The sequence below is a fragment of the Chiloscyllium plagiosum genome, unplaced genomic scaffold, assembly GCF_037043375.1.
Source record: "Chiloscyllium plagiosum isolate Xiang-an unplaced genomic scaffold, Cpla_swu_hap1 HiC_scaffold_16, whole genome shotgun sequence".
Taxonomy (NCBI): domain Eukaryota; kingdom Metazoa; phylum Chordata; class Chondrichthyes; order Orectolobiformes; family Hemiscylliidae; genus Chiloscyllium; species Chiloscyllium plagiosum.
Window position 1 is genome coordinate 51,617,364 of NW_028270154.1, and position 22,667 is coordinate 51,640,030.

Sequence of the window (22,667 nt, forward strand, 5' to 3'; positions counted from 1 at the left end):
TATCTTAAGTACAGCTGTAATGTTATCCCTAATCAAAAACTCCACTCCCCCCTCCTCTCTTGCTCCTTTTCTATCCTTCCTATAGCATCTATATCCTGGAACATTAAGCTGTCAGTCCTGTCCATTGCTGAGTCACATCTCTAATTACTATATCTCAGTCCCATGTTGCTAACTGTGCAGAGTTCATCTGCTTTACCTATTAGGCCTCTTGCGTTGAAATACATGCACTTTATCAGTCCTACCTTGTTCTCCACTTTGTTCATGCCTGCCCTGTTCAACATGCTCCTTTTCCCAACTGTACTAGTCTCAGACGGATCTCTTTCCTCGCTCTCTCTCTGGGCTTAGCATTCCTCCCTCCCCACTCGCTAGTTTAAATCCTCCTCAGCAAATCTAGCAAATCTCCCTGCTAGTATAATTAGTCCCCTTCCAATTTAGGTGCAATCAGTCCTTCTTGTACAGGTCACTTCTACCCCAGAAGAGATTCCAATCATCCGAAAACGGGAACCCTTCTCCTCTGCACCAACTCCTCGGCCATGAATTCATCTGCTCTATTCTCCTACTCCTACCCACACTAACTTGTGGCACCATGAGAACTCCAGGATATTACTACCCTCGAGAACCTCCTTTTTAAATTCCTGCCTAACTTCCTTTATTCTCTCCTCAGAATCTCATCCTTTTCTTTTTCTATGTTGTTAGTTCCATTGTGTACAATGACCTCCTGCTGGTTCCTCTCCCCTTTGAGATATTCTTGATCTTGGCACCAAGGAGGCAACACACCATTCTGACGTCACACCATCAGCCACAGAAACACCTATATCTCTGACAAGACGATCCCCTATCACAATCTATTGCTTGGAACCTTACATATCCCTCATTACGTTAGAGCCAGTCTCAATACCACAAACCTTACACAATTTTCCTTTAATTTCTTGAGCCAATTCAGTAAAACTGATGTTCATTAACAGGAATCCATTCCCATGCAAAAGACCAGAGAAGGAAAATTTTCCACATTAATACTAAGACTGGTCAGGTTGTAAAATGTAGTTTTTAATAATTTTTTTTTTTTTAAGTACAGCAGAACACAAAGTCATCTTAAACATGTGTCTAATGTGCATTAACAATGGTTTGTTGGCTACAAACTTTAATTACCATGCATAAAGAAAGATAAAAAGGAAAATCGCCAAAGATACATACTTCCCTCTGAACCTAATGTTCATGTTGACTTTGTTTGTTTACCATTATTTCTATTTTCCAGTGAACGCTAGTATGATTCTGAAGAAATTACCAAATACTTTTCAGCAACATTGTCATAAAAAAGTGTAAAGTTTGATGTAACCTACTAGTTACACCATTCATGGAAATTTCAGACTTCTGTATTAAAATTGAAGCTTGTAGTGACAGAAACATAAAATATTCATGCAAATCCTAGAAGGTGATTGGTTAAAAGTAGCAGCTGAGATACAAGTGTTTGTATTGTTCTCACTTTGCAGTCTTGGGAGACTGAATTCAACATTGTAGCATTTAATACTATGTAGAATAATTTAAAGTAAATTTCCTGAGTAGTCAAGTTTGCACCACCAGTTTAAAAGGACATTTTAGTGCAAGCAATGTGGTAATTTTAAAAGAAACAAATAAGTAACACTTACGTATTTATCTATAAATCTATTTTAATAAGCACCTGACACTGTTAACTTTCTTGCAATCCTCCTTTCTAACACATGAATCCTGTCAGTGATCACTAGGTTTAAAAAAAAAAGGCAATAACTGATTCATTGCCGAACGGCATGGATGGTAAAACACTACTCATCTGTTCGATAATGTAACAAAGAGATACAATTTTAAAAAAAGGTTAAAACAATATTCATTTGAAATCATTGTCTGAAAAACATCATAAGTACTGTCTAGCTGCACGACATGATGAATCTAAATCTCGAAGTCTGCATAGGCTAATTTTTCTGCCACTGCATTTTTAAAATGGACATATTTCACAAAATGTTCACATTAAATAGACAGGACTGGACTATTTAATAGCCCAGAAATATTGTGTTACCTACAACTGAGTCAGCAGTTGTATCCCCCTTTAGTTTCCCACCCTACCTCATAGAAAACATCTAAAACCACATTATCTTTAACAGTAACAAACATAATACATTTGTGGTGGTCTATACATACAGACAAGTAACATTTCAAAATATCCATTAACTACAAATTGCTATTGATCCCTTTGAAACCATTATTAACAAAATTTAAGGTTTTCGTTGCTGCCATTATAAAAGTCTAATGCTGTACAGCGGCCTCATGGTTTACTTCCACAGGTCTCAGCGTCAGAGATGGAACAGAGCTATGTCAGTGATTTTCATCCACTGTGCTTCTACAAATGTGCTTTCCACAGCTCTTGAGTTTGCTACTTGGTTTTAAATTTTTTTTGTAAAATTTCACCAGTTGGCTTTGACAGCTTTAATGTCAGTAACCAGATTCTGTGCCAGGCAAATTCCAAATATCTGAAAAAAGCAAAGTAAACACCATAACCATAACCACTATTCCAATTCAAACAGCAAAAGCAAGCATCAAGCTGACTACTATATTGAGACATAACCACATACAGATTTCAGTACATCAGCTGGAAAAAAAATGCAAATACTGGAAGTCTCCTGCAGAGAGACTAGTTTTCTTCACAGGAAAAGTAAGTAACACATTTGTTTCCTTACTTTTGTATTGTACTTTCTGTAAAACAATTGCTTACCTGTAGTAAAGCAATCGCAATGAAGATTCCAGCAACTACTATCAAATTTTCCTGCAACCATTTCTCAAACTGCCCAACACATCCTTTGGTATAAATATAATCTTGTTGATCTATTTCCTACAACAAAAAAAAAATCAACTTTGTCAATGGTAATAATTTTAAAAGTAGGTGTCAATATTTTTCATCATGATCGAGAAGCAAGGTTTATGGATATAAGCTAAGGTTTTGAGAAGAACTGTAATAGCTCTCCCATATTCGGATATGTATGTAAACTAAAGTGGATTAGATTAGTTTGCTTTTGTACCAGACCTCTACTCTGACAACAAAGTGATCAATTCTGTGAAGATATTAAGAGTCAGTCAATGAGAGTAGAAATAGAATATTCACTGGCTGAAAAGTGGTTGGAGAGGTTTGCAGTTAACCAATTGAGCAATGAGTGCTTCTTCACTGAGGAAAATCTGCTCTGAAAAAAATTATATAGGTATGGAAACACCAAATGGCTGCATTAACAAGAATTAGTTGGGTGACTGGGAGAGAACTGTTGGGATCAAAAGTTTTTCAAGACACATGTACAACATTTAAGAGATGCTTTTCACTCGTAAAATCCTCAAAGATTTTGATAATCAAGCTGGCAATAAGACTGAGATAGAGAGTTACTTCTGAAGCAAGCCCAAAGTGTACAAGACGATCCGGAAATTGCATGCCCTAACAAAGCCAGAATTTTCTCTTTACCAACAATTTCTACTGTCAACTAATTTCATAATGAACCGTGAAAAGCATTGGTGACAACTCAATATTAATCAGGCTATTACAATTAAATAGATAATTGTTTAATGGTTAGAAAAAAATGGCATTTCCAAAATCCTTTGTTCATTTAAATTTATTAACAGTAAGCCTATTATTTTAAAATTCCATTCACTATACAAGTGTTATATTATTATATCATCATATCACATTTGACTTAGAACCATAAATTTTGTAGAATTTGGCTTCCCAAAAGTAGTCTTTATGTATTCAGTAGCTAAACGATCATTGTTTTAAAGCCCTATTAATACTCTCCTTTATTCCAGTCTCTTCTATGTTTATATTTCCACACCTCATATAATCCCAGGCAAGTTAGACTATATGTTCTCTACATCATCAATAACCTTTTTGTAATGGGATTCCCAAAACTGTTAACGGCTAACTAATTGTAGTCCAACTGATGTCTTGTACAAATGTATGGATTTATTCTTGTACTGTGATTGTATTTTACAAAAATTATCATTTCCTATCTACTGATTACAAATATTTGAGAACGTTTTGTCCCTGTATTTGTTTGTCTGTCTGTCCCTAGTTCATCCACACTCTAGGAATTCTATGATATCATGACAATTAAAGTCACTGCTAGATTGGCATATTGCTAAGCTACACAATAGGATGCTGGCTTGGAAAATAGTTTAATTAAAAAGCGTGTTCTTCAGATTTTGGGTTAATGCAGCACAACGTGTTCTGAAATTTTAACTTCACATGCTCAATTAAACATGCTGTGCAAAAACTGCCCAGCTTTTTACTGAGCTAGAGGAAAACTCTATTTTCCTCAATTTAAGTACTTTTTAGTAAGGATTACATAAAAATATAAAAACACAAATTAATTCATTGAACTTTATTTCATTGTAAACAAAATGTATCGCAGTAGGTTGTTCTTCCACTACAAAGCATATTTTTTTCTCAGAAGGATAGAAATTTCCAGCTAATTCAGTATTAATCTCTTTAAACAATACTGAAAAAGGAAATGAAAACCTTTAGGATAAAACCTGAAAACATATGAAATGTGCACACAATCTTCCTGTGAAACTATAACAATGCAAACATCTGTTTCCCAAAGAAAGAAATGTTGGTCATTTGACCTCAATAATAAAGCAAGCGCAAACTGTAATCTGTCTCTTCCTTCAACAAGAATTGAATTGCAAACACTTACCATTTTCAACCGAACATCATATCCGCACTGAGTGTTGATGACATCTTCCTACAGAAGTTAAAGAAAATAAAGTGTTATTCAAAGATTCACTGTCACAGCATATTTCAGTAAATTACTTAGTTTTGTTCATCTAATTAAGAACCAAGCAATATGCTGATTAAGGCAGAACTCTCAGGCAGCACCATAGTATATTTTTTAAAAAGTACCTGCTAATGGTCGCTCTGCTTCAACGAAAGCGATAATGATTACTCAATGTTGTGGGTTGGCTAATTCTCGACCCACAGCATTTTGGTAAATGGGATAGGGATGCCCTATAAAGGTGGTAGAATCAGACTAAAGCATTAGCTTCCTTTTCGTAACAACTGCTGCTGTGACTCAACAATAAAATGTTGTATCTCAAAGTGCAATATGGCTTGATGTACAGTTATCACTAGTCTTAATGACTGGTAACAAGCTCTTCCCAGTCACTAATGTCAATGCTAAGATTCAAGGAAAACATCAAAGTGTCTCTGAAGTCTTTTCTCTGCCTTTCTCTATGATGCTGGCCATTCGAGAGTTGAAAAACAGGACACAGGGATAGGGGAATTGCTGTTCAGCTATTTGGATAAAGTATCCCTTCCATCAAAATTGAATTTGCAGGGGTTTGCCTGAATGTTTATGGAGCTGGTCTCAATAAGAATGCTAGTATTCACAAGACAGTCTTCCAGTTGAACCTAGAGGATGCAACAGAGGCACTGCTGATGGAATTTCTCCAGCACTCTAATGAGTCTCAAACACAATCCAGGGATCACTGTATTTGAATGTGCTAACTATTGTTTGGCCATCAGGACTTGTATTATAGATGGCAGAGGGCTAAGATGACACAGCTCATCCACTGGTGAATGTCCTCATCAGTAGTAGCTTTGAGAGGCAATGGCTAAGGAAAAGGATGTGCTTAACATATTTCAGAGTCTTTTCTTCCAGAATACATCAGGTTTGGATATTTGGTTAACCAGATATGCATTGATATGGAAATTATTTTTAAAAGGAGGCATAGTTAGTAAGTTTGCAGATGACACCAACGGGACCTTGATAAGATGGGCCAAAAGGGCAGAGGGATGGCAGGTGGAGTTTAATTTAGATAAATGGGAGGTGCTACTTCTGGAAAGGCAAATCAGAGTAGGACTTATACACATAGGTCCTAGGGAAGCATTGCTGAACAAAGACACCTTGGAGTGTGGGTTCATAGTTCCTTGAAAGTGGAGTTGCAGGTAGATAGGATAGTGAAGGCAGCGTTTGGTATGCTTTCCTTTGTTGATCAGAGCATCGAGTATAGGAGTTGGGAGGTCATGTTGCGGCTGTACAAGACACTGGTTAGGCTACTTCTGGAATACTGTGTGCAATTCTGGTCTCCCTGCTATCGAAAGGATGTTGTGAAACTTGAGATGCTTCAGAAAAGATTCAGACGATGTTGCCAGGGTTGGAAGATTTGAGATATAGGGAGAGGCTGAATAGGCACGGTTGTTTCCCCTGGAGTGTCAGAGGCGGAAGGGTGATCTTATAGGGGTTTATAATATCATGAGGAGTGTGGATAGGGTAAATAGACAAGGTATTTTACGTGGGGTAGCAGAGTCCAAAACTAGAGGGCATAGGTTTAGGGTGAGCGGGAAAAATTTCAAAGGGACCCAAGGAGCAACTTTTTCCACGCAGAAGTGTATGCCAGAGGAAGTGGTTCAATTACACATTTAAAATGCATCTGGATGGGTATATGAATAGGAAGGGTTTACAAGGATATGGGCCAAGTGCTGGCAAGTGGGATTAGATTAGTTTAGGATACCTGGTCGGCATGGACAAGTTGGACTGAAGGGTTTGTTTCTGTGCTCTAAATCTCTATGACTAAATCTCTATGAGCATTTTTGAATACAGAACTGAAGAGCTAGAGAATGATTTGCAAACCTGCTGCAGAGTGGACAGTAACATTGTAGTCATCTGCTAATCGTAGATTATCTATAATGGTCAGTTTAGTTTTTACATAAGGTGACAGAGGTTGATCCATTTTCCATCTAAGCAGTGTTTAATTCTGACACCGGATAGGAGTTATCTTTGATAAAATTAACAGCCACTATCAAGTAAAATTAAAAATAACATGGGAGCCATCCTACAGCCTTGTTCTATCCCAGTCTGGATTTTGAAGGTGTCTGTTTCAGATCTCCCATCCAAGGCTTTTGCATTACACAGCTACAGTAGGAGAAAGTGAGGTCTGCAGATGCTGGAGATCAGAGCTGGAAATGTGTTGCTGGAAAAGCGCAGCAGGTCAGGCAGCATCCAGGGAATAGGAGAGTCGACGTTTCGGGCATACAGTACAGCTACAGTAGTCCAAACCTCACCTACTGCATGCAATCTATTCATAAAGAGGTGATGACAGTGACTTTAAACATAAATACTAAGTTACGCTGAAGATTATGTCGATCTTCTAGTTTGCAAATTATAAGAAAATTTTCTGACAATCTCATTAGAATAGACCAGAACGTGTAAAAAAGTGGAAATTGATGTAAACCAATTTATCTCCAAAGTAAGTGTCTAAATAAATAAACAAAGTGCAACGTAAAATCACCAAGATTCAGGACTGCAATCCCAATTCTGGTGTAACTTTAACTTTAAATGCGCAAGCTTTCAAAATTGCTGTACATTCAGAAAACGTACAGAGCTGAAGTTTCCACTGAGGAACACAGGGTTTTGACTAAGATTTTTACAGAATCAGCATCAATAGTGTGACAAGTTATTTGTACAGCTCATAATCACTACAAAATAATCCATCTTTTAGATGAACAGTCGTAAAGTTTATAATGTCATTCCTTCACAGGAGGAATATTGTACATTACAGGTTAAATAAATTTTAAAAATTGTATTAGTATGAAATAGCTATATACGGTTTTATCATAGTAAAACTCTCAATGCATCAGCATAGGTGACAAATAAAAAAAAATATAAATGAAGTACAGACTTCTATTTAAAGTTGGATGATGAACGCTAGTATCATTAAAAGTCTTCCAATTTTCAAATTTCATTTTTTGTTCCAGATTACAATTTATATTGAACCCTGGAAGTTTGTTTTTCAATTCACAATGACAGCAATGTTTCAGAAGTGCAATCAAGCTAATTTAGTATCACAGCATCTAATTAAATTTCTGCACTTTAGTATGTGGCAATAATTTCAAACTCTTAATTTAATGAGATGGGACTATTTACCCTACTGAAAGACAAAGATTAAATTACTTTCAATGCAGGGTCATTAAAAAGTGTACTACAGCAGCATTGCTTTATCACTAAACAAAGATTATAAATTACTTGTATGCAAGGAGGCTCAATCATCTGTCATGGTAAAAAGTTCAAGAATTTGGATCTTGTAAAGACTTTGAACCCCAGTTAGTTTTGCATTTCATGGATGCAATGTTGTTTCACAAACTTAGCCATAATCTACAAACAGTTAATTTTATCAGAAATGTATACAATATTGATACCGCAGGGTCTTTGATACAGCAAGAAAATGGAACACCACATCGCTCTCTGCTTGGGTTGAAATCTGTACAATTAAAGTAGATATTTAAGTCCCAGTCAATGGGTCCTCGAGCACCACAGCACAACCACTAAAAAGACAAAACAAGAATAAAATAATTAGCCCCATTAAAGCATAAGACTACGAAGCCAGCCTTGAAATACGTTGATACTAAAGTGTGCTAGAAATGAAAAATAAATAAAGCTCAAGTATATGAAACCTGCTTAAGACAGAAGAAATTTGTAACTTGCTTTCAGAGTATTGCAGGGTTGGAAGAGGGAATTTATTTCAATTCTCTCCATCTTCTAATAGGAAAGCAAGTTAGCAAAAATCTGATGCAGCTTATATCATTTGTGCTGGTATAAATTATTTACCATGAAATTTCATCAAAATTGTTATCAGAAAAGGACAAGAATAGTCGTTGAGGTTTTGTTTTGGGAAAGGAAACCAAATGTTTAATCAAGGACAGACAATATCAGCTTCGATAGTTTGTACTTCCAAGTAAACCTGTTGGTCTATAACCTAGTGTTGTGTGATTTTTAACTTTGTCCATCCCAGTCCAATGTCAGCACCTCCACATTATGAATAAGACAAAGCATTTTCCATCCCTCACACTTAACATCCTTTATATTTATTCAAAAATTAAACCATGATATTCTAAATCAGTTTACTTCATCAGAAAATAAACTACCACTGCTACCAAATTGCATTCCATACATTAAACTGCTTCAGTCTTATTGAAGCAAACATTTTTGAATTTAAAAGCACATTTCCTTACAAAACACTCAAATGTTGCTTCCTCAAATTGAGCGTATTTCTAACTTGGAGAAAAAGTGAGGACTGCAGATGCTGGGGATCAGAGCATAAAAATGTGTTGAACTTCACAAGTGTGAAATTTGCAAGAGTGCAGCAAGTCCCCAATCTGCACCACACAAAATGTGGTTGTGATTACACACCCAAATTGAAGGAACCAAGTTTTTGATGGTTAAAATGAGCCTGGAAACCATCTAGTTTTGGTTAGGGAAAGACTGTCCATTAATCCCTCATAATAAAAAAGTGAGGGGATTAGCAGTTACTCAGTTAGAGACATCAAAAGGTGGCAAGCCTTCAAGAGCTAAGAATCACTTCTGTTTCTTTGTGAATGTAGCATCGACACAAGGGGAACAGTATAACAATGGAGAGGGATTTCAATCATTTTAGAAATTAATGCTAAACCTTTTTGTACTTTAGAACATAAGTTGTCTATTGATATAGCATCTAGTCACTTTTTTTTAAAAGTTTTTGAATTACAATAAAAGTCTTAAAACTTGAAATCTTGGGTGATTCTCGGTCACTGGAAGTTCAAACTTCTGTTGAAAAATTATTGTTCTCTGCATGGGTTATACCAATTCCAATTGGCAGACATACTTTATTGAACTTTGACATAACCAACAAACATTTTATATCTAATCCCACAAACCATTTAATATGTTGCATTTAGAAGTTTCTTTCAACAAACTTGCATTATTCTTTATGGAGTATTGTTGCTGACCATTCATAACTTAAAATACTTTTCAATTCTCATTTGCATTGCATTCGTGAGCAAAAAGTTTGCATAAGTCTATACTTGGATGAGCCAGATATCGCATGAAAACCTTTTAAATGATATTCTTAACTAAAAAGCATTGCATGAAGATTCTATTACTTCAGAAATAAACCATTACAAGACAAAAAAAAACTTTAGAAATGGTGTACCTTGAAGTGAATGTCACTAAAAAACCCAATTTTGGGATTAAAAATGAGTACAGGTCCAGGCACTTCAACTGCTCAATCTTAATTTGCATGACAGGATTAGATTAAGAATTGGACATTTGTAGTTTCACAAATTTGACACCAACAATTGTTCTATGCTTATGGTGAGTGAAAACCACTACATGTTAACTAACACACTATGATCTAAAAAAGTATGCTCCAACGTTATTCAGTGCCAACTTTTAATATTACAACACTAGAACAACCAGATCACATTCAATGCATAAATTAATTTACACCTTCAATACAGCCAGAGAAAGAACTGCTTTTGCTTCTCCATCTAAGATACTACAGACTTTTGAATGGAAAAGCAGATAACAATTTTGACTTCCTATCTTAGTCCACAAATGGAGAGCCAAAAATAACAGTTCATAAGGGCATTCAAGATTTGAACCAGCAGCCTGACCAGGGCTTACATTTTTAAAATCTGCCTATTATTAAAATGAGGATAAAAGAAGAGGAGCAAGATGTGTAGTTTAGAACACAACCAGAAATCAAAAATGGGGCTGACAACAAAAAGTAGTAATGACAGCCTTATACATTTGTTATGGACTAGGCCAGACCACTCAAAACATTCTTAAGCAGGGCGGCACCGTGGCACAGTGGTTAGCACTGCTGCCTCACAGCACCAGAGACCCAGGTTCAATTCCCGACTCAGGTGACTGACTGTGTGGAGTTTGCACATTCTCCCCGTGTCTGCGTGGGTTTCCTCCGGGTGCTCCGGTTTCCTCCCACAGTCCAAAAGATGTGCAGGTCAGATGAATTTGCCATGCTAAATTGCCCATGGTGTTAGGAAAAAGAGGTAAATGTAGGGGTATGGGTGGGTCGCGCTTCGGCGGGTGAGTGTGGACTGGTTGGGACGAAGGGCATGTTTCCACACTGTAAGTAATCTAATCTAAAAAAGCCCAAACTTTGCTATTTGGTTCAGTAAGTGTACAGGGAAAATTATCCAGAGTAAGCTAGCTAGGTTGACTACCAGGTTTTACAACAGACAAAAATTTATTCACAAAATTACAGAATGAAACACATAGAACAGAACAGAACAGAATACCCACAGAACTCAGTCTATCCAATAAGATTTATTTATCCTGTTCCAAAAATACACAACAAACAATAAACAAATCCCTTAAACACAGTAAAACTGAAACAGAGGCTTGTAGATCGAAGTTAGAAGAGCAAAAGGGGAGAGAGAGAAGTTCCAGTCTCAACTGACTGACTCTAGCAGCCTTTCTTCTCACACACAACTGCTGAACTGAACTGCACAGCTAGAGAACTGGCTATACCCCACATTAACTATACAGGTTACTTCTAAAACTTAAAAGCTTTGGCCTGAATACCCATTTGCTTACATATAAATAAAAAGGCCTCCCAATCCCCTTTTCATCGTTGTACCAATCCAGCCAATTAGGAACCTGGACTGTTGACCCCTCTGAAAAAAATCAAGGACTCAGTATGCTTGAGAGGAAGGAACAGTTTTTAGAAAAAGGAACAGCTTTTAGAAAAAGGACCAGCTTTGTGACACATTAAAAAGACTGAAAAATTGTAAATAAAAAAAGACTGAATAGTTATACAGTCCAGGAAAGAACACATTGGAGGAAGTGATTTGATGAAAACGGATTTTTTAAAAATTAAAGAATTTTTTGAATATTACAAAAATACAAAACAAAATACAAAGAAAACAACAAATTGCAAAATTAACTAAATAATAACTAGTAACTATAAAAAAATGACAGTAATAATAATAATACAGCTCAACGAACCATAGAAGTAGCCCTCGACCATTGACAGCATAAATTTATACATACTCATGTTTTCATCGTTTCTCCTCTCTGTACACCAAACGCATTAAACAGAATCGTCATTGTTATATAAAGGCCCTTATTAGTATGGCAGACAAATCTGTACCCAAGTAGTCCAAAAAGGGCTGCCACGTCTTATAAAAATTCTATTTTATGGTACATTCTTGCAAGAAAGTCCAAGGGGGTGTGCTCCATGTCTATCTTACGCCAGCCCGACAGCCCCAGGGGGTTTTCACATGCTCACCTCCAATAGAATATTCTTTCTCACACACGAAGTGAGGATACTGAAAAGCTTTTTTTTGTATGCATCTGATGGAAGTGGGTTAACAAGACCAAGAGGAGGAGATACTGGGTCCATCCCCACCTCTGTCTCCAAGATTCTATTTCACCTACCACATCGCTCCAGTATGCCTGCAGCCTGTGAGCGTGTCCTGTTGTAACTCGAGATCCTTCTTGCATTTTCCCAGATATTCTCCCATACTTTAGAGGAGATTTCAATGTCCAGCTCTCTCGCCCACACTTTACAGAGCCGTTCGGAGTTCAAGGGACCCACTCCCAACAGGTAAGGGATATTGCTGACAGAAAGCGTGTTCTCAGCACTCAGATCTACAAGGATCAGTTAGAAGCGTGGTCTCTTTTTTGTATTAAATTTCTAATTTGAAAAAAACACAGAAGAGGTCCCTACTGGACAACTCATATTTCTGAGCCAACCGGTCAAAAGACATCAGTATGTCCCCCTCCATAAAGTCACCCAGGCAAGGCACACCCCTTGCTGCCCAGTGTTTAAACTCAGAGTCCATGCTGAAAACCCAGCATACCAACTACGGGCGTAAAAAAAGATGTTTTGGCAATATTCCCCTCACTCTGACGTATTGACCTCCACACCTTAACAGTATTAATAATTATGGGGCTATGGCAATATTTCTTAACGGTCTTCATTTTGTCCCAGAACAGCAAGCTAGTAAGGGAGCATCTTGCCTGAGATGCTGTAATGTCCGACAATAGTGAGTGAGGATACCCCCCCACCCCAGGCCCAGTCATTCACATAAGGTAGCAAAGAGCTTAGTTGATAGTTTTTAATATCTGGAAAATCCACTCCTCCCACAGTGTGTGGTAGCTGCAGTTTAGTCAGTTTAATAAGGGGTCGCTTACAATACCAGATGAAGGAACTGAAGCAGCCGTTCAGTCTTCTAAATGTTTGCTTAGTAAAAAGCAGAGGAAGCATTCACATAGGACACAGCAGATGGGGGGAGAATGCTCATTTTAATGAGGGCTACCTGACCTAACCAAGAGATCGGAAGCACCTCCCATCTTCAAAGGTCTTGCTTGATTCTGTCAAGTAAATGGGCAAAATTGATTTTAAATAGCCAATCAAAGTGATGAATATACCTAAGTAGAGAAAGCCCTCCTGTGACCATCTAAAGAGAAATCAAGATTAGTCCTCAAGAGAAGGCATTTTCAGGATCATATTAAGCAACCTCCTGACATTATTTGATGATCTACAACCTTTTATAAAATCCGTTTGATCCTCAATGTTGGAAGGCAACACAGTTTCTAATCTAAGTGCAAGTGTCTTAGATGGGATTTTGAAAATGACATTCAGGAGTGGGATGGGCCCCAAAGGAAGCTGAGTCCTACAGGGCCTTCCCTTTTTTTAAAGAATAAGAGAGATGTTTGCCTCTCAAAGATGGTGCGAGGCAGCCACGGCTATGTGAATCGTTAACCATACTGACAGTATAACTTCCTTACAAAACTCACTGGGAGGTCCGTCAGGAGCAGGTGCCTTTCCATTCTGAAGGTGCCTCGCACCAACTACAGGGCATTGAGGATCGACTCTTGCTCAGGGGTCACTCCCAGGAGACCCAAACTCTTAAAAAAAAGACTCCATCCTAACTCGCCCATCCTCTCAATTTTCAAACTTCTGAAATGCCACGTTAATCCTTTTAGAATCATGGGTTAAATTTCCAGTGTCTTCCCTGATCGAGATAATGACTTGGGGAACACACCCTTTCCTGGCAAGATACGCTAAGTACTTGCCCAGCTTGTCCCCATGCTCAAACAGCCTTTGGTTGCAAAGGTAAGCTCCCTCATAGTTGTCTTTGAGAGGAAAAAGAATTGTGATCTTTGTACATTGACTTCTGTATTCTTTTTGACTCCTGCAGTGCATTTGGGCTCAGTGTTGTCATGTACAATTGGCAATATCACTACTTCTGATCATGCTCCAGTGTATTTAATGGTGAGGACTAAGGACACAATGATAGGTCTGAGGCATTGGCGACTGGATCTCTTCATCCTTCAGGATAACAAATTTACTGAATTACTTTCTGAATTCGGGGCTTTTTTAGACATTAATTCAGGCTCAGTCAGTAACCCATCCATTGTCTGGGAAACTGCTAAAATCCATGCTAGGGAGTTAATTATTTTCTGTTCTCCCAGTAACAAATGGCAAAAAGATGAGCAGCAACGAGACACGTCTGAAGGCAGCTGAAAAGGCATACTTTGATAGGGCATCGATGGCTAAACTGCAGAGGATCACAGCGCTTTAGTCCACACTGAACTCCATGCTCTCACATGAATTTTTTTTTAAAACTAGATATATGCAAATACAATTATTTCTGTGTAGCCAGTACTAATATTATGCATTCCCAGATCATGAATAGCATGGCTCAAAAGCAGAACAAACCTTTAACTTTACTTCAGCGATATGTATTTCTAAAACAACCTCAAAAGAACATCTACAGTATATTTTTGTGATTTATATGTCTATTTTCTTGAATTAAAAAGAATATATACTCACTACTGTCTGCTTCTAGAGTTGTATTGTCCAATACACTCAACACTTGCCTCATGTGGAAAATTGCAACTGCCATTTTCAAATGTACATAACACTGAGTTAACTTGAAGTTACAAATGTGGGTATGAGTAGAAGTATCACTCACTAGACCACTATCAGTCATCCTTCTGTGTAAGAAAGGATCAACCACATTTCTGTTGAATTAGTGTCACACATCAGTTAGACTGTGACTATATTTATTACAATATAATTCAATGCTCCAGTTTTTAGTGGCCTGGAAGCTGATGGGCCACATGTTCAAAGAAAGAAAGAATAGTCCACTAGTTTTTGCCTTCAGCATTCAAATTCTTTTTTGGGTGCGTTTAATGATTTTAAATATTATCTACATTTAAATATGTGGACAACCACAGCAAGGGGTGCTCTGAAACCAAGGACAGTCTTTGGAACGTTTAATTGCTCTCAAAACCTTACTGGCGAATCTAGTGTCATAGTGAATGCTAACTGAAGAATTTGGTTATGTTTAACTAGTAGCTTATGGTTTCCTCAAAATAATTGAGGTGCCTGAACAGCAGTCAGATCTGAAGGACTACTAAATGACAGTTGAAATGTGCAATGATGGTAAGCTGGGGCAGTGCAGTGACATTCCAGCGGGTTCAACTTTCATATTGATACATTGGATGAATTAGATGATTGAAAGGATGGCTTAAAAGGAAGGTTGGCCAAGAGCCAAAAGGTGAAATAAATACCCAACTGTGTTCAGAAATGCCAGGCAACAGAGCATATGCAAGGTTCAGAATACAGAAGTCAATGTACAAAGATCACAATTCTTTTTCCTGTCAAAGACTCCACATATAAATTCTGATTGTTAAAATAATTTCATCTTGAAGAAAAATGTATTTAAAGCAAACGTAGCACACTACCAGAAACAGAATTTTTAATTTAAGCGTCACCACATTCCAAGGCTGTAAAAAGGCTCGCTTTGCAAAGTAGTTGGATGGAAAAGTCCCTTTGAAGTTTACAGAATCACAGAATTGTTGCAGTACAGTGGAAGGCCTTTTGGCTCACTCTTTCAGTGCCAGTTCTCTAAACAGTGCCACTGCCCTACATTCTCATTGCAACGCTGCACATTGTTGTTATCTGAAATGAAACCTAATTCTCTTTTGAATGCCTGCGTCCATCACATTCCAGTCCCAAAACTCTGGAAAGATTTTCCCTTATATTAATTATTTTGAACCCATGTGCTGTCGTTCTTAATCCTTTCATAAGTGGGAAAATTTTCTCCCCAATTAATCTGTCCAGAGCCCACTCAATTTTGAATCCTTCAAACCAATCTTCTATCAGCCTTTACTTCTCCCAAGACAAAAACAGTTAGAACTCTCTCAATGTATCTTTGTTGTTAAAACTCATCATAAAACTTCTAATAAGTTTGCAATCTTCCTCAAGTGTGGAGCCTAATGTTCCAGCTAAGGCTGGACTCGTATCTTATACAAGTTCACATAATCTTCTTGCTCTTGTACTCTACACCCTACTGATAAAGCATTTGATGTATTAAATGCTCTCTCAACCTGTCCTGCCACCTTTATTGACTTATATGCATATACATCCAAGTCCCTCTGCTCCTTCAAACACTTTAGAGTTGTTCACTTTATTTCATGTTGTCTCTCAAGAGTCTTCCTCCCAAAATGTATCAACTCTTACTTCTCAATGAAATTCATCTGCCACGTAACAACAGACTCCAAACAAAAAATTAGGCCCTTTTAAAGACAACATCCTCCTCTACAGTTTACAAGGTTTCAATGTTTGTATTATTCCCAAATGTTGAAACTGTGCTTGTACCCCAAAATCTATATTATTTATGCACAACAGAAAAGGCAGGAGACCCATTACTGACCTATGGGCCCCTGCAAGTAACATTGCCTGAGACATCCATTAACCATTACCCTCGCTTTTCTATCATTGAGCCAATTCTGTATCCATGTTGCCACTATCCCTTTTATACAGTCGTAGAGTCATACAGCACGGTCCAACTCATCCATGCCAACCAAGTTTCCCAAACTAAACTAGTCCCACTTGCCTGCATTAAGCCCATATCCCTCTAAACCTTTCCTGTTCATGTACCTGTCCAAAATGTCTTTTAAGTGCCGTGACTGCACCTGTACCTACCACTTCCTCTGGCAGTCCATTCCCCACATTGAACCACACTCTGGTCCCCTTAGGTCCCTTTTAAATCTTTCTCCTCTCAATATAAAAATATGCACTTTAGTTTTGAACTCCCCTACCTTAGGGAAAATACTTTTGCCATTCACCTAATCTATGTCCCTCATGATTTTATTCCATAAGGTCTAACTTTGCTTAAGCCTGTTTTGTGGCATTGTATCAAAACACCTTCTGGAAGTTCATGTATATATTAACAGCATTGCCCTGATCAATGCTCAGTCCTGCCTTTGCCAGTAGGTGATTTGAACATGATTTTCTCTTGTGAAATCCATGCAGACTCTCCTTAATTAACCTGTTTTTGTCCATATAACTATTAATTTTGCCCTGAAAGTTTTGGGAAGCTTTCAAATTAGTGAAGTTGGACTGGTCTGTTCTTGTGCAGCTTATCCTTACACTCTTTCCTGAATAGGAGTGTAATGTTAAACAAGAGCAGCATGCTGGCTCAGTGATTAACACAGTTGCCTCACTGTGCCAGGGACATGACTTCGATTCCAACCTTGGGTAACAGTGTGTGGAGTTAGCTCGTTCTCCCAGTGTCTGTATAGACTTCTACTGGGTGATCCGGTTTCCTCCCAATAATATAAAAGATATGCAGGTTAAGTGGATTAGCCATGCTAAAAAGTCCACATTGACTAGTAACGTGCAGGTTAGGTGGATTAACAGTGGCAAAATGCAGGATTACAAGGATAGGGTCAGTAGCTGGGTCTGGGTGGGATACTTTTCGTAGAATTGGTGCAGGACCTGATAGGCTGAATGACCTCTTCCTGCATTGTAGGGGTTCTATGATTTTTCTATGATTCAGCTACAGTTTCCCATTCCCTGGAAAATTATTGCATGTTACTCTAACTTCTATTCTCACTTTCCTCAGTATCGTTGAATACATTTTATTCAATCCTGGTGCCTTGACTGGTTCTCCTAGGTAAAAACAATGACTGCAGATGCTGGAAACCAGATTCTGGATTAGTGGTGCTGGAAGAGCGCAGCAGTTCAGGCAGCATCCAAGGAGCTTCGAAATCGACGCTAGCTCTGGCAGGAAGTACATGTGTTAAATGCTGACCATTTGAAACCACAAAATTGTTTTCAAAACAATAAACCTTTTGAGTTATTAATATTGTATACAATTTGCATCATGTAGTAATTAGGATGACCTGATCACTACAATTTTGGCTAGTACTGAAATGCTACTGGACGACACGACTATGGACTGTCTATCATGAATTCAAACAACCTATTTCAAATCAATCAACATTTTTTGGCAAACCTTTTATTAACCAGCACCTGTGGGACCAGGAGCAAGCCAGTTAATCAAATCTTAGAGTTGATCAAAAGGTCCACATAATCAAAGTAAAAACGCACATTACATATTAGAAATGTAATGCAGGAGGTATACACATCTCTGTTTTATTTTATTTACACATAAATAAGTTAAATAAGAATGGAACTTCGTCTTAACTAAAATTTACCACTTCTCACTCGCGTTCTCAACTGACTACTTAGACATCATGGAAATCTCGATAGTACGGTTAACTACTGGTATTTCAGGTATATAATTTTTGCCAGTTAAAATCAAGTTTGCTGTACTTCCACAGCCAAATTGTTTATTAAACCTATTTTGTAAATCCATGATGAAATTCAACTGGAAAGTCAGATGAATGCAAAGACATTTGCATCTTTTAACAAAGATTACAAATTAGGGAAATGACAAGTAATATTTTATTTCAAGCTAAAGCAAACTCTACTGATACATCTCTCCAATATTTATTTTCATTTGCTGCATCTATAAATGTCAAAACAGTTTTAACCTAATTCCTACATGGTAAGCATAAATGTGGTAAGAGGGTATTGAGCATTGTTGCCCCTACCTTTGAGCTAGAAGGCTTGGATTCTTGTCTTGACAAGTTGATTAAAAATATCTACGCACTATGATATAAATAATACTTCATTATAGTGAAATTACTGCCATGCTATTTTAGGTGCCCGTTTTATAAAGTTTATGAAATGACCTATCAATTTTACCTAATACATGGATGATTTATATTTACTTACATATTCCTGTGCAAAATCAATAAGGTTTTGAAGATCTATGTCATCTCTATAAGCTTGAACATTTTTGTTGATAAATAAGTTGAGCTGGTCCTTGATCCAGTCCTTGAAGACAAATGCAAGTATTCCCGTCGTCAACTCCAAGAAGAAAATTAGACCCAAAAATACTGAAAACTGAAAAAAAAATATTTTAATGGAATTCATCTTACAAAATATAATGTAAATTCAGAAATGTGACATTTTTTTTTCCAGTTAGCACAAAATATTTTCACACAAATTTCAAATGTTATAATTTCTGCATTTTCAATGCGAAAAACATAAACTGGTAAAACTGAAAGAGAAAATATATACATGGTGTAATTTCTCCCCCAAATTATGATAAATAACAAATTTAACAAAATTGTTCTTGCTCACTTATTGTTCCATCTCATCCTATTTCCCATTAATTCAGAGCTAATTTTAGAAGTTATCAAAATCTAATTTAAAAGGAATCTAGTGAACTGAAAATATAAGTTAAAGAAGAGTACATAACTTATTTTTATATTCGCACCTTTACGTAACATGCCTTTTATTTATTTATAAATGCATGTCTCGTTGACATTTTCCCATGTAGAGAATTGAAATCAGTTTTAACTCACTGCTAATGAAAGCACCCTGCATATTTCACAAGTCCAATTTTAACAGCAGGAAATGATAAATGGCATTCATTATTTACAAGAAAATAGGAAATTTCTGTTTATGTTACTAAGACCAATTGACCGACAGCTACGGAGAATGGTAGCGCAATGAAAAGGTGGCAGTTTCCTCCTTCAAAAATAAATTAATCTCTTCAAAACTAAGTTATTATGGCAGTGGTAAATATTTCAAAACTACTTTATCTGCCATTAGAATGCCAAAATTTATTCTCCCTACTTTAACCTGTACCTCTATTAGATTTTGGCATCTCCTACCCCAATTTGGCCAATTTCCATCTTTCAATTGTTTGACACCAAAAATTTCACTTCTTAAATTCTTCTTCTTTCATCATTCCTGTTATTTCTTAAGTTCAGTTTATTTTAATTACATCCTTTTGTGAAAATGTCCCTTCTTCACCCTAACGAATGCATCCTGCAAACTGGATCGTGAGGCACTTCTAGGACCTGGGTTCGATCCAACCCTCAGGTGATGGTCTGTATGGAGCCTCCACGCTCCCAGTGTCTGCATGGGTTCCCTCCGAAAGATGTGATGGTCAGGTGGGCTGGCCAAGAGAAATGCAGGGTTACAGGAATAGGATAGGGGAGTGGGTCTGTGGGATGCTCTTTGGATGGTCAGAGTGGACTCAAATGGGCCGAATGGCCTGCTTCCACACTGTAGCGATTTTATGAGCTCTGAAATGAACTTTAGTATCCAATAAGATATGGTCACTTCAATAAAGTAAATAAAAATATCATTCGGGCCTCAGTAAATAAGTAACTGAGGTACAAGAGGAAAATGATCTATGGACATGGCTGAAAAAAGTTAAAAGCAGCACTGTGGGTCAACAATGCAATTAAAATGCTGAAGCAGTTAGCAATTTAATTCTAGAGGTTAAGAGGATATGTTAACATGAAGCGGATTCTGATTAGACCACATCTATGCATAGCACTGGCCTCCATGTTGTTTAAAAAAAAGAGAAGCATTCAAAGTGCAAAGAAATCAGGAATGGTACTAGAACTGAGAGAAAAGTAGAAGAGAAAAGAACTTGGAGAAGTAACTGAGATGCTGAAGATCCGAAAGAAAAACAGAAATTGCAGGAGAAACTCAGCAGGTCTGGCAGCATCAGTGGGAAGAAAAAAAATGTTAACTCTGCCTTCTGCCCACAGAAGCTGTCAAACCTGTTGAAGTTGTCCAGCAGTTTGTTTTGTTTCAGAACTTAGAGGAAACTTGATAGACATCTTTAAAATTTCAAGAGATACAGCACATTAAGAAACATTTTCCAATATCAAATAGAGGACCATCAATTTATTAATAAATAGGGGTATAAAAAGTAACTTCACCCAAAGTAGTTAGAGTTGGTACTTGCTGTCACGGTATAATTGATTGCTTAGATATTTGCAAAAGGAAATTTTGACATCTTATATTTGTAATGTTTCTTTGATGTATTGAAACTTTTCAAGATGCTTCATGGGGGTATTTTGAAATAAAGTATAATACCAAGCCACATAAGTCAAAGAACAGAAAGCTGTATGTTTTAGAAATTATCTTAAAAAGGAGAAAATGAAATGGTGAGAAGAGGTGTAAAGAAGGAATTCTAGAGCTTGCAGCCTCAGCAACTCAAAAGCATAGCCACTAATGGTGGAATAATTATGAAGAATTAGGCACAAGAGAATATAAGAAGACTGCAGGGTTGGAGGAGATTGAAGAGTTAGGGAGAGGCAAAGCAATGGAGAGATCTGAAAACAAAGATGTGAATTTTAAAACAAGACTTTGCTTGACCAGGAGCCAATTTAATTCAAAAAAATGGTAATAACTCTGCCTCAATTTGTAGCAGTTAGGGTTGTGGATGACCTCAGGTTTATGGGTAGTAGAATGAGAGACTAGCCAAGGTTGCATTGGATTATTTGAATCTAGAGATAATGAAGTCACAAATGTAGATTTCAGCAACAGATTAACTGATCCTGGTGCAAAGTACAGAAAAGAGAAAAGAATCAAAAAGCTGAAAAATTGAGATAAGGAAACAAAATGGGAACAAATTAATGCAAATATAAACACTAGCAGAGACTAAAGAATAGCCTGTTTCTCTTCCAAATTTTTTCATGTCCTTATCGTGACTGCCTTGAAGAACACTCCAACTTTCTCAAGTAAAATCAAAAGTCCATCAACTCTCACTTCCCTGTTCATGCTTAGGATGAGAATATGTTGATCGTTTGAATTTTTATTTTCATGTCGATGTTCCAGCTCTCTCCTCTTTCTGATCTGGATGGCACCAAAGTTCTGAAGAAGGGTCACTGGATTCAAAACAGGAACTTTGCTTTTTCTCCACAGATGGTGCCAGACCTGAGTTTCTCCAACTATTTCTGATTTTGTTTCAGATTTCCAGCTCCTGCAGTTCTTTGTTTATTTTAACCACTACCCAGATGTCTCTGATCAAATTCTGCTTTCTACCTGGTAACTTCAACAGCCTGCAGTACCCAAGACAACCTTATTGCTGCTTGTAATTTCTAAAGCCATTATGACTAGTAATCAGAACCCTATCAAAATTCACATTCCAATACCATGTTGTTCTATTGCTCTTTCTAAATATCTTAAAGTTTTTCTCAATCCTCCCACTGAACCTTTCCCAATCTTGATGGTGTAATCAGTAATTCATCAAGATAAAGTAACACTACTTTTTCAAATTCTGAAAGGTTTTTTTTGTTACTGCTTTCGAGATTAAGAGTTCCTTTTTCAAAAACAACAACTGGCAATTTCATTCCACTATGTTCACTACTTTGGTCTCTGGTTCCACTGCTTATTTCCCATCTCACCCAACATGTGCCCTAACTTGGGTCATCTCTTCTGTTTCACTTATTCTAAATTTACTTACTCCTTGAAAATGTGATCTTTTTCAACCTGAGAATGCGATCTTTACTCTTATAAATACATCCCACACTAGCTTATTTTCTGAATTCAGGGTAAGCAATGCGATTTTCCTCAACGCTTGTACACCGCTGATTGAATTTTTGTTATCTTTTCCAAGGATATCCCTATCTCACACATTTGTACCTTGAACATCTTGTATTCTCTAAGTGATGGACCACTGCAATAAAATGTGCTCAATAAGATCA

General features: G+C 37.2%; 1 protein-coding gene across 1 annotated transcript in view; it reads right to left on the minus strand.

Annotated features, from left to right (window-relative positions):
- Positions 1-1,026: 1,026 nt before the first annotated feature.
- Positions 1,027-22,667, minus strand: part of tspan17 (tetraspanin 17) — a 51,404-nt gene continuing 29,763 nt past the window's right edge. The window contains exons 4-8 of the mRNA XM_043703726.2: positions 18,886-19,056; positions 8,204-8,329; positions 4,704-4,751; positions 2,744-2,860; positions 1,027-2,501 (exon numbers count right to left, since the gene is read on the minus strand). Coding sequence (XP_043559661.1) covers positions 2,436-2,501; positions 2,744-2,860; positions 4,704-4,751; positions 8,204-8,329; positions 18,886-19,056 — 528 coding nt within the window. The 3' untranslated portion in view covers positions 1,027-2,435. The remainder of the gene's footprint in view (positions 2,502-2,743; positions 2,861-4,703; positions 4,752-8,203; positions 8,330-18,885; positions 19,057-22,667) is intronic.